We start from the raw sequence: 12,712 nt of genomic DNA on the forward strand, positions 1-12,712 counted from the left end.
AACATAAATCAGCTTTGCTGAAAATTCAGTTTGTTTCTTCTTGTTTTCCCATAGCAGCCATGCTGTTGCTAATTACACGATCATTATTAATTTGCTTTTAAGAAAAAGGGTCTAAGGTCTATTACAGCAGTAGGATGAATCCCAGGCTGATGATTAATCATCCTATCTGTCAGTTCCCAAAAGGACAAGTAGCCCTTAAGGAATGTCACAAACAGCAAATGTATTTTCCCTTTTCTGGGCTGACCAGATAATTTAGATCTAATGTCAAAGCAGATCTTCTAAGGACATAAAACTGGATGAACTAGTCAGCCTAGGGGCAGGAAAAAAGAAAAAAATTAACTTGAAAAGCCAGAAATTTCCCAGAAAGCTGTCCGATTGGTTTACTGAGTTGCAGTCATTTATCAATTATACCTTTTAGTGGAAGCATAAGAAGTCTAAGTCTGAACCAGCTACATTATAGTATCACAAACGTATAGAAGATACTAATGCTTTCCATAAATCTGAGAAATTTTTATCTTTGTTTTTTAGGTTCTAGCCGACTTATTTACATGCAGGAAGTCCAATTTCAAAATTATTCTACAATGCTGGTGTATCTGATTCCAGGTAAGTCCAAGCACCTCCCCATCTTTAACGCAGGCTTCCACATTATGTCCCCAGGAGGGAAGTGCTACCATTACCATTTTGCTACAATTACCATTTTTCTTCTGAGGCAAGAACAATTGAGGTCACCCAGTAACTGGCAGCGTCCCAGAGTCTCAAGTCCCACGCAAGCCTAATCACTGGAAATATGATTTGGAGGAAGTAAGTCACTGTTAGAAAGCTGTCACAGCACGCTCAGATGGAACCAACAGAACACCAAGGAGCACAGACACATCACAAACCAAACATAAACAGCAAAGGCTGCCCATCAGTGAATATTTTGCAGGTTCCTGCAACGTGAGAGACTCTTCCCCATCAATTATTGCAGTTATTGCAATTATTGCTCCAGACTTTTTGAAGGGACTTGAAGAGAATCTCAGCTTTGAAAGAGAGCAAGTAAGTTGATTCCATACTAAATACGCCGTTTTCATGGAGAACAACAAATTTCATCCCCTACAACCTTGTAATCGAACAGCATCATCGCTGCCAGCCAAGTTATCCTAAGCTCAATGCTGCCCTCAGCAGAGCCAACAAACTATTACAGGTAGGGTATGACCTTTGAACTGAACAACATTGCTGATTTACAGCTGAAAGTCCGTCTTCTCTGCTCCTCGCAGCTGTAATGACCAGGCAGAGATAAAAGTGGCTACTTAGAAGCCACTTTATTTCACTTTCACAGAGCGCAGAGCACCGGGCCACCTAATCTCTTGACAGAGCTCGCCCGCAGCTATGGTAGCTATACGCGCGCTTCCTCCAGCTGCCGAGCAAGTGAGCGGTGGGTGACTCACCAAACGACCCAAGCGCCTTCCAGCAAACCAAGCTACCAGGACTGCTGACTTTTCAGCAGAGATAACTTAAACAGGTCAACATATATTGTTTTAGAACCCATATCTCATTTTAATTAAGACCAGACACTTCCACCTAGCTTCAAACTGTAATTACAGCCAAGCCTATTAGGGCAGATAACAGCATACTGCTCGACACGAGGTGTGGCCGGCGGTTCACCCTCCACCCACGCAGGGTATCTCCTGTACTTCCTCCTAGGGCCATCCCCACTGCAGGGTTCAAGCAGCTGGTGGTTCGTACCCAAGCGCAGGCAGCCAGGCTGCAAGGCCCAACCCTGCCCTCGCTGGCGATTCATTTACGTGTCACCCGTGCTAGGGTGGGGGAGAGCCCTCTAGCCTGTGCCGCGGTTAGCTCCTGCTCTCCAAACACACTGGGGACACACACCTGCCCTCTGAGGGGAGATTTCTGCAGGGCCTGTGCGCCTCCATAGCAGGACTGTGTGCTGTTACAGCAGGAACTGTCAAACCAAAGAAAAAGCTGCCTACGAAGCCCTATCTATACAGCCCCCGAAAACAGCTAGCCTGGGTTTAAAGCAACATGACGCCATAGCACCTATTTTACAAAGGACGCTACTCAACCACTTGTACGGCAGCAGCCGAGTTCACTCTCAGCACCAAGAATTTTGAAAGATAATGGCCTTAAACATAAATCTTGCGTGTTTCCTTAAAACCCCCAACCCAGACTACGCTGTACTGTCACTTTGAAACAAACCAGTGGCGTCCAGCCACAGGGACTCCCTGGCTGTACTTGCACTCACTTCCCAGGCTCCAAGCGGGAACAGGAAGCAGCTTGCTTAGTTACACCGAGTGCCACAAGGAATCGGCAATATTATTGCTCAATTACGACTTCTTTTAAACCGCATGAGAAATCAGACTCAGACAATGATCAACCCACTCGTTACATCTCGAAGCAGACTGGTCCTAATGTGTCAGCTACCAGACTCACTGACACTAGTCAGAACAGGGCACGCTTCACCCCCAGCCCCCCGGCAAGGTTAAGGGAAGCGCACATTTCATCCAAGATCACTTAGAAGGGGATTCTGCCCTTCTGCTTTGTCGTTTTCCTCTCGAGATGGAAACTACTCCTCCGCCTCAGTGAAGGAAGTGTGAGCAGGAAGAAGAAACCTGCCTTCAAGATAAGGCTAGCGCTGTTTTAGCTGGAGGAGGGGTGGCAAGTATGCTAGGTGGTGTTACCGGCTGACACATCACTGAGGACTGAAGGTACTAACGTAGCAAGTTTTCCTAAAGCTTAATTCACGTTTTACATTAACACATGGCTTCAGTTACAAATGCAATATTAAAGGTCAGCACCAAGACTGCAAGTTCTGAGGAAAATGCACTTTTTGTTGATGGTTGCCATCTGGGCCCTCTGACTTAGCGAACTCAAGGCTTTTACTGAGCATTTAAGATAATTGTTATCAAGTTGCTTTGGGTACTCTCAGCTGGAAGGTTTTCTAGAAAAATCTGCTTCTCCTGAGGCAGAGCTCCAAGAGCACTTACTTTGCTAGTGTGATGGAAAGATGCCAGTTCTGGATTACTATGGTGGAGAACAGCTACAGAGACATCGTAGGATGATGTCAGGACCCATAGCCATCTTCACACACACAAAAGCCCGTATGAAAAATACAAACGTTAAAGACTTGGACAAGACAAACACAGATACTTCTTTTGAACAAAGCTTCATCATACAGGCCTGTGAGGAGAGGCACCGTCGCTGCTTTGAACAGGCGCCCCAGCCCAGAGGAGTCCCTGCCTTGCACAGGAAGATAACGCACAGCCCTCGCTCCCCCTCCTCTCTACTCAGAGCACCCGAGACTGCGAGCTTTACGCCCAGTCTGGGCACAGTTGTACACCCTGTTTCCCCGAGCCAGGAGGAGTCATTCATGACAATTCAGACATGGTTACTATGTTTAGAATAACCTCAAAAAAAACCCCAAACACCAAACAAACAAAAACCCCAAAAAGGCAGCTTGCCAGGACAGCCCACTATAGAAGAAGAAATTGAACACAGACTAGTCACCCCAGTTTGGTAATACAGGTATCTATTTTATTAAAAAAGTTACAAACAGGTGGACTGTAGGGTTGTCTTACAAAATGACAAGAATGAATTCTACTGGAAAAAACTTTTTACAAAGCATTATAGGTAATTGTTCCATTTTTGCACTTGTTATTCCAGATTTCACCTATCACTGATAAAGATACAGTACATTAGATACATGATGTTAGGTTACATTTTTATTTGTAGAGCCCTACTGCAGTGATTTGAACAACTCCTAAACAGATGCCATAGTAAAGACAATACATATTGCATTTATTATTAGCCTCTTACTCTAATAAGCAACTTCACATGCAATCTATTGAGGAAGCCTAAAATAACTTTTGGTCCCTTTTTCCCCCCAAAGTGTGCTGAAGAAACCATCTCTCGTTTTCCCAGTCCTGTCACTCTAAGCTAGTTCAAGTTTTTAAAGGTTTTTTTTTTTTTCCTTTTTTCTTTTTTTTTTTTTGCGCTGAGGTCAATGAAAATGAACACTGGTTTGATAACTACCCATAGGAATGAACCACTGATTAATATTAACCAACTTTTTCCCCCCTTAGACAAAGGAAAACTAAGATCTTTATGAATTACTTTTATTTCCTATTACTTCCTTACAATCTACAAAAAAGATCAACAACCACCACTTAAAAAAAAAAAATCTACTTTGAATACAAGGTTTGGTTTAATTCTGATATTAAAGTGCAAACCTAAGTATTAGCCTCAGCCTGTTTATAAAGTTTGTACAAACGGGGGAGGGGCGCGGGGGGGAATTTCAAGTAACCCCACAGGAAAAGAAAATCAGGTGTTTCGATACCCAAGCAGAAAACCTGGTGTCCTCTTCTTTTAAGGATTCAAATTCAACACTGAATGTAGACTCAGACTCTTTATTTCTGCTAACACTGTAAAGTCAACCTGCATTATTACCAATAAAACACATTAATGTTGAGATACTGTACCGGTGATCTTTTATTGTTTTAAATGCCATCATCCACAATACAATTTGTGAGTTTTAAACTGCTTAACCTCATATATCCATCACTGCTTTTACTGGAGCTTTTCTCAAAGTTATTTAGCTATTACAGGGAAAGAACGTACATTTCTAGAAGCATGTTCAAATGACTAAAGCTGGGCTCCTAAAAACCTAGAACTTTGGTGCAGTAGGTGAGCTGCAGTTATTAAATTTCTGCAAAAAAAAATTACACTTTTAAACCACTGCTAGAAAGAGCTCTCATGTATGCAACATGTTAATAAAACTGAACAAAAAGATTTCATCTGTTCTTTGTACATTTTCATTCTGCTCTTTATACCTGTGTTACTGTTAAAATTTTCAAGTATTCAGAGAAAATGTTGTTCAGGTAAACAGTAAGGAAGGCAATGGCTGTTCAAAGCACGCTTGCAGTTAGTATCACTGAAACCTGGTGCTTTTCCCCTTGTTACACCAACTTGTCTCTAATATTAAACTTGTTTATCGGGAAAAAAAACAAACTAAAAAGCAATTTGTGACAGTGCAAGAAAAACTTTAACAAATATTGCTTTAAAATATTATTCAGAAAGACAAATATTAGGAACTATAAAATGTAAAGTGATCTTATTTGCATTAGATTTACATGTGCAGAGGTCTACTAGATGTCTCAATGTGCCAGGCAAAGCTGAGCTGACTGACTAGGCATACAGCCCATTTTGAAGGATACATTATCCCTTTTCAAAGGCATAAAGAAGCTATTTGTAAACAAGCAAGTTTAGAAACTCAGTAGAAGGAAAAGTGTGCTGCCATTTTTCAATGCTACAATTGTCATTTTTGATTAAATGAGTTTAAGAAACCCATGATTGCAAGAAAAGAAACATCAGCTGGAGACTTTACATCCCATTCCAAGTAATCCCTATTGTCAAATCGGACCAGTTACAAACACAGTATCACAGCTGCATTTGCCAAGAAAAGGGATACTACATCCATACAACAGAGGTGCCTTCAGTATCTTTTCATGACACTGTCACACGTAAACAAAAAGTCTCAAAGAATGACCAACTACATTGTAGGAGAAAACTTTGCAAATAGAAATAAGCACTGATGCGAGGTAATATACAGAAGTAACCATTTGTTTAAGGCTCAATTTATTCTCCATTAAAACTCTCTTCTTTTAAAAGGCATTGAGTAGGTAATACTGAGTTTAAGTATTTAATAAATACAAGTTCAGAAATTGATTAAAGAAATCAATTAAAATATTAAAAATGAACTCTTGCATATTAGCCATTATATGAACTTAGAAAGCTATAAAAGGACTGATAGATAAAGAACAGATTTTTAAACTTATGGTAAACATGCTAAGCATTCTGATTAAGGTGTGTGGATCCTGGAGGCCACCAACCTTATGCACTTAGATGTATGGCAATGTGCTGTAATAGAGACAGGTTTACCAAGGCTCAGCTCTGCAACCTGGGCTGAAAGTTCTCCAAAGCAGCATCTGTGCAAGTTTCCTCTGAGTTTTATCTGCAATTTAAACAAATGAAACTAATGAAAGCCATATTCAACACACATTCACAGTGAACTCGGCTACTCCCACAGTGCAGAACAGCTAGTTTTCCACACTGAGCTCCAAAGCACTGCTTTACGCAGCGGCATTCTTGAAGTTCTCCTCCTCTGATTCTGGTAATAGAAGAGGCAAGCAGGTAACAATTTATTGCTATGAACTCTGTAACAGCTGCCCCTGTGGGATACTAAATTGCTTCTAAAGATCTGAAACAGCTAGGAAATTTAAGTTCTGTACAGAGATACATACACTAGGCTTTGCATCGGTGGTGAGAAGGCACTACCTCACCCAGTAACATGGAGCAATGGCATTTTGCACAGGTTCTGGGAACAGGCAGATGAGCCAACTAATTCAGTTTTGACATCCGAGTTCTCAGCGTTCAGATCCTCTAAATTAGTACTAAAAAAAAACCCCTTAGCATTCATCAGACTTAGCCTCAGCAGGGACAGAACTGTATGCCACTGTTCTCAATCAAGCACACAAATGTAAGTAGCGTTACCAATGTGACCAATACATCTTTGTATTTCTGGTAACTTGCTTGCACTTCACAAGATTCGTCTGCAGAGACATCCTAAAAGCCTCAAAGCTCAAAGTCTGTAGAAACCTGTCCTTCATATGCACATGCATGTACTTCATTGAAGCTTGATGCTTGGCTTTTCTGGGATTTTGGTCAGTCTTCTCTCTTCTTGAAGCCATTTCTTCGTAGGAGTCAGGACCTTACATTTCCTATGGTACCGTTTCTTTTCAGCTGTTGATTTGCTCTCAACTAACAGTTTGTCATGACAGAGTGCTCTGACATAGCAGAGTTCCCCTTCTTGCCTAACGGACTGGTCACCCCCAACATTCAGGGGCAGTACTCCTGTACTGACAGGAGCAAACAGCCAGGTTTTGCTTGCTTGCTTGTCTGTTTTCCAACTAACAGTAATTCTCACCCAGTCTGGTGAGCATGTGTCCCCCCACACACTGTTGCTGGTCCACGAGTTTTAGATGGGGAGGGTCCCTGTACTGTCAAAACAGCAAACAAACATTTAGCTTTTAATGGGGATGGATTAGACCTCCTTAATAGGTGTTTCATCTTTGCTTAGAGCACAGGAGAGGCAAACCATTTACAGTGCAGCTCCTAATCCTACCAGAGTTAGATCTATCCCAAAACTTCACCTAAATCCAGCATCCAGCGCTGTGGCCAGCAAAGAATTGCTGGGGATGGTAAGAACAGAGAAATCAAGTAACAGTATTTTCCTCCACATGCCCTTTCAGCATCCTTGTATTTGCAGGTTAGGGACCTCCCAATTCAGATTTGTCATCTTTCCATTTAACTTTGTGCTTAGTTACTACAATTAGCACCATATAGTACCTTATCTGGCTTCACCTGCCCATGAAATTTCTATAGCACACTCTGTTCTCTTCTGCAAGCAGGCAGGAGAGAGTGGGATGTTAGACAATCTAGTAGGATAAATTTCTCTGTGTTGCATAGCCACACAGACCAGAAGACAGTATACTTTCAGTTTTTATCCATAGAGCAGAGTACTCATCCATCAGCACTTGCTAATATCAGTTACTCATGAATGGAGGGGACAGAAATCACTAATCAGCATCAGTCTTTCACCCCAATATTAAGGTGTTCCCAATCCGATTAGTACCTCTACAGAAAACCTTTAATGCACCAGCGCTGTAACAGGTGCTATATTTTAAGAAGATTTAAAATACAAACCACTGTCATACTGAAAATTCAAGAGAAATACTAGAGCAAGGAACAGAAAGCAGCTACTGGAAATCTTACAACTCTGAATGCAATAATGAGATGACAGAAGACCACTGCAGAAGCAGGAAGGGGGGGGGGGAGGAACAGGATGCAAGAACAACGCACATTTTTCAAAGGAACTATGGGTTATCCTGATTATGTAGTTATGGTCCATCCTTCATTTCGCCCAAGGCAGCTGACTGGAACAGTAATTTAAGCAAGTGCTACTCAACAATGTCGTGAAAGAACCTACACAACATCATACTTGACAGATAGGCTGAGGTATCAGCACCAAAAAGAGGTAAGTGGTACCTGCTAGTTAAAACTGACACTGAAACAGCCTTAGATAAAACCAGGTCCAGCATATAATCCACCCCCGACTCCTCCCATTGGTTTCTCCATCAGAACTGTAGAGACACAAACTTTTTCTACGTACTTCATTCTGAACTAACTGATCTAGACCTAAGACTCATCCTGGACATAGACAGGTCACAGAACTCAGAGATGAAGATTATGCTGGGACGGAGCTATAGTTCAAGCCCACTTCCTACACACAGGTTTTCAGACAGCTGGTTCCACTTCCTCAGTTTCGCTTTACCTAGGAGGGGTCACTGCTAAAGCAGATGTTTGAGAAGCAGCAATTGTTCCCTGGATCACAGATAAGCAGAAGAATTACAAAGCTGATTACAGCTATCACAAGACACCATCAGCAGCTCTCCTACATTAGAGCACACCAGACAGAAATTAGCAGGCAGCAAAGGCTTATCATAAAGTTAATGAGATCCCACACCTACTCAATCAAAGAACAAGGACAGAATGGGAACCTGGAAGAAGAAAATATCCCAAAAGTGTCAGGCTGAAATGAAAGATACGGAGCATGAAGCCTGTGAAGAGCCAGGACAAGTAATAAGAAAAGAGGTTCCAGACACGGTGAGATCTGGACTGAATAGGAAGCTGCTTCAGAAGGAAAGACTTACTTGTTTGGCACAGGTGACAAGACTACACTGGGCCGAAGCAGCATCTCCTAGAAGCAAGGAAGTATTTTGCTGCTAGAGGCTTGATGTGACACTATGAGCTAGGCAGAATGAAGGAGAGGAAATCTGTATTACAAAAGCTTAGACTCCTCTATCTCAAGAGATCACAAAAACGTAAGAATACAGATGTTTCTTCTGAAGCAAGAATATGCTTAGGAGACTCATCAAATCTAGGCGTAAGTTATGATTCAAAGGAAAAACATACGGCCCCACCCCCTGCCTCAATTCAGCTTTAAGATTAAACTTGATATTTCATGCTAAATCCAGAAGCCGCCAGGTTACAAAGAAGCCTCCCTTAGAAGTAACCAATTCTGGAGGCATAGATTTCATGGATAAAGGGCCTGATTTTGTCAGAGTTGAAGATAGCAACCTGCCCAAGACAAACCACTAGTAACTTAGGGAACTGCCATAACCTTTGGCATGATAATTCAAGTCCACACGCTCTTATTTGTGAAGCTGCCTTAGAAATAGCTGAAACATTGCTTTACTATACGCGATTCAAGATATTAACCCTGCAAGCACTCCGTTAAAAAGCAGTAATTCCTTTGATTTACTCCTTCCTATAACCCTGTAAAGGCTCTGCATGTGTTAGGCATTAGCGTATAAGGAAAGACTATTTGTATTTTTCTGTTCCAATACAAGCAGTTTGCTCACCTTTCAGCAAGCAAATCTCGAACTTACACACACCTCTTACATGGTGACAGCAGCCTTTAGTTTTTTCACAGAACTGGAGATAAAAACATCGTGTATTATCTTTAGTATTACTGCGCTAGGGTCATGAGTTGCTAAAATTTTACATTCACAAAGCACTTGATAACAATCTCAAAGACAAGCTTTGAGACTTAACTCTCTGACCTTGCACTCAAGATTGAAGAGGATACATAGTCCAAAGCTTCCAGTAATAACCTGTTTCCCCTCTTGTCACTCAGACACAAAAAGCTCCTTTGACTCAAGCAAGAGTTACTAACGTGGCAGTCAGAGCCTAAGCGTCAATCAGTGCAGCTGTCAAGGGGGGCAGTTCTTTCCCCTCAATTTTCATGTCCTCCCTCATCCCTGCACTTGCCCTCAGAGATCCCATCGAGTTGTTTGCCAAGACAGGTCCAACAGACAACTGAAAGTCTGATGGACCGGCTGGCTGAACGCAGAATGTACCCATGGTGTAGAAGAGCCCTTCCCAGTAACATGGATTCAAGCTGATGGTGAAGCCAGACCTGCAAGGGCTACGAGGGAAAACAAGAGCAGGGGGAGTCCAGAACCACCTCTCACAGGAATGACAGCGCTGCTGCATGCAGGGGAGGAGCAGATCCATTTACACAATCAGGTGAAAAAGGTATTGAGAAAGACCATGTGCGTGAAGAGCCAAGAGCAGCTGTTCTTGTGGAAAAAATAAAAATCAAAGCAATACCCAAGACAGGGGAAGCTTTATAGAGGCCCCTCTGAACACTGCACTCTTGCCACACCTCTTATGAGTCACTGGGAAAGGAAAGAGTCCTGCATGGGGAAGCCATTTTATTGTGTGTTCTCTGCTCTGGAGATTCGAGATGAAGAGCACTTTGCACATGTCCTTGACTAGCACATGTGGGCTTCAAGCCACTCCTCACAACTCGGGGTTGTTCTCTTTTAAACTTATTCTACTGAGAGGGCAGAAACATACCCTAAGTACATTCAGTTTCTGTACCATAGAATTTATTATTTTTTTTTTTAAACAAGCTCAAAGTCTTCTCAGCAAAACTACTGGGAAACTTGGTCACAATAATCCCATTTAACTCCAAGGTAATTCCATTATTTGAAAACAATTCAGATACCAACTACAATCAATAATGAAACGCGCTGCAACATCACAAAACATTATTGAGGATAATGTAATGTCAAATACAGCACTGACAGTCCAAACAGGTGCAGATGAGATCATACACTTTGTCTCATTGTAAAATTACTGCAAGTAAATGCAATGTTCCCTGACTAACCCTACTGAAGTAACAGAAGAAGCCCATTTGACTCAAGTAATCATGTGCAACCAAACGCACAAGCTTCCATCTGTTTTGGAGGAAGGCTACCTCCAGGTTAGACTACTAAATTTCAGACTCCCTGTCACACTTTATCTGCTTACTTAAACGGCATGCTTATGCACCTCAATTAGTTATGACTGTTCCACCAACCTGCTCTGTATGGCCATGATTGAGGTTTTTCTTAATTTCTCTCACTGGACGATGCAAGTTGTACAACACTGATCTTGTTTTTCAGGCAGGGAGGCATAGTTCATTTGCCTGACGATCTCAGCAAACAGTTCATCCACCATCGTTTTGCTCTTGGCTGATGTCTCCATGAAGGGACAGCCCCACTCCTGAGCCAGGGCTCTGCCTTCTGCAGATAACACCTCCCTCTCCGACTCCAGATCCACTTTATTCCCCACTAGGATCAGAGGAACTTTCTCGTATCTCTTCACCCGGACAATCTGGTCCCTCATCGGCTTGATGTCCTGATCAAACAATCCAACCGGTTAGTACGCATAAGTGATCAGATGAAATTGCTGTACAACCACTACAGAAGCACATTTTAATAACCCTCACGTGCAACTGAACGTTCAAAATACATCAGAAGACTTCTTAAATTCATACTCATGCGGATCTAGAACTCAGAGAAAGTTTACTCCCCATCTTTAATAAAAGTTATTTTTTATTTTATATAAATGCATACACATTTTATAAAATGTATGCGTATATACAAACAGAAAGTGACTATGTGCTCTGAGAGAGACTTTTGGTTCAGCTAGAGGAAGACACAGTAGAGCCGCTTTGAAAGTTGATTTCAGTTTTCTGAAAAAACTGTCTCAAGTCTAACGACCTGTAACATTAGCAGTAGCGTGCCATTACACAATCATTTAGGAAGCTTGCGTTTAGTTCACAGCTTGAGAAGGCTCGTAATTTAAATAAAGTCTTCTCAATTCTGCAGTGTTTAGAATAATTCATTCTGAACACATTTAATCACATGTAAGTAACCAAATTAGATGCTGTAAAGAGATTTTATTACCTAGAGATGCATTTATTCAAGTCTGAGCTAACAGCAGGAGTTTACACTTGAAAGCCTGAGTCAGCCTCCTCTGCCCCCTGAGTGTTTTAAGCTACTATCAGTACCACTAAGTTCTACAAATTCTTGCATAGTTCCGAGACAAAGCAATTTAAGCGTTTGAAGTTACCGCTGTGTAAAAGAACTGCAGAGAGTGGTTTACACCTACAGGCTTCAGAGTAAACATGCTACAGACAGACAAGAATAATTAAATACTAACAGGGTGGATTACTAACTGTACGTCCGTTCCTCGAATAATGGGGACTCACTGGTCCCCAAAATAAGCGAAAGTGAGGGGAGAAGCATTCCAATGTCATTGCTGTTGTCTTCCAAAGAAAGTATGTCTTCAGCTTGTACTCGGGCTGTTTCGAGGCCTCTGCTAAGATAAAGTTTAGCCTTCAGCAGAAGCAAACATTCTGCTTCAGTGGGGGTGTGCAGGGTTTTGCCAAGCAGCTGGAATACACCCAGCTCAGCAACTGAAGCCAACGTAGTTGCAAATCCCTGCACTGCATGCAGTGCTGCTAAATCCACTTATTCCCCACAAATAAAGCCTCATTTCTAGAGGCAGCTTAGCCCAGTTACTGGCTGAGATATTTCCATTTTTTGGAGAGTTTTAATAGTAGAAATGAAATCCAGACCCACAAATTATCACATATGGCTTGCTTCTCCTCTCCAGTACACCACCTACACTGTGAAAGCATCGAGCTTATGCTGGACAGGAATATATTTTGGGGGGAGGGGGCGGAAAATAGCAGCTTACTTAACAAGTCACAACTGCAGAACAATAAGACTCTCTTCAAGACCAATTGAAGAAACAGACCTTT

The 12,712-nt window shown here is 41.9% G+C and overlaps 1 protein-coding gene across 1 annotated transcript in view; it reads right to left on the reverse strand.

The window, feature by feature from the left end:
• Positions 1-3,509: 3,509 nt before the first annotated feature.
• Positions 3,510-12,712, reverse strand: part of RAP2C (RAP2C, member of RAS oncogene family) — a 9,932-nt gene continuing 729 nt past the window's right edge. The window contains exons 2-3 of the mRNA XM_009331693.1: positions 10,982-11,301; positions 3,510-6,007 (exon numbers count right to left, since the gene is read on the reverse strand). Of these exons, the coding sequence (XP_009329968.1) occupies positions 11,023-11,301 (279 nt within the window). The 3' untranslated portion in view covers positions 3,510-6,007; positions 10,982-11,022. The remainder of the gene's footprint in view (positions 6,008-10,981; positions 11,302-12,712) is intronic.

This window comes from Pygoscelis adeliae, unplaced genomic scaffold (assembly GCF_000699105.1).
Source record: "Pygoscelis adeliae isolate BGI_AS28 unplaced genomic scaffold, ASM69910v1 Scaffold79, whole genome shotgun sequence".
Classification (NCBI taxonomy): domain Eukaryota; kingdom Metazoa; phylum Chordata; class Aves; order Sphenisciformes; family Spheniscidae; genus Pygoscelis; species Pygoscelis adeliae.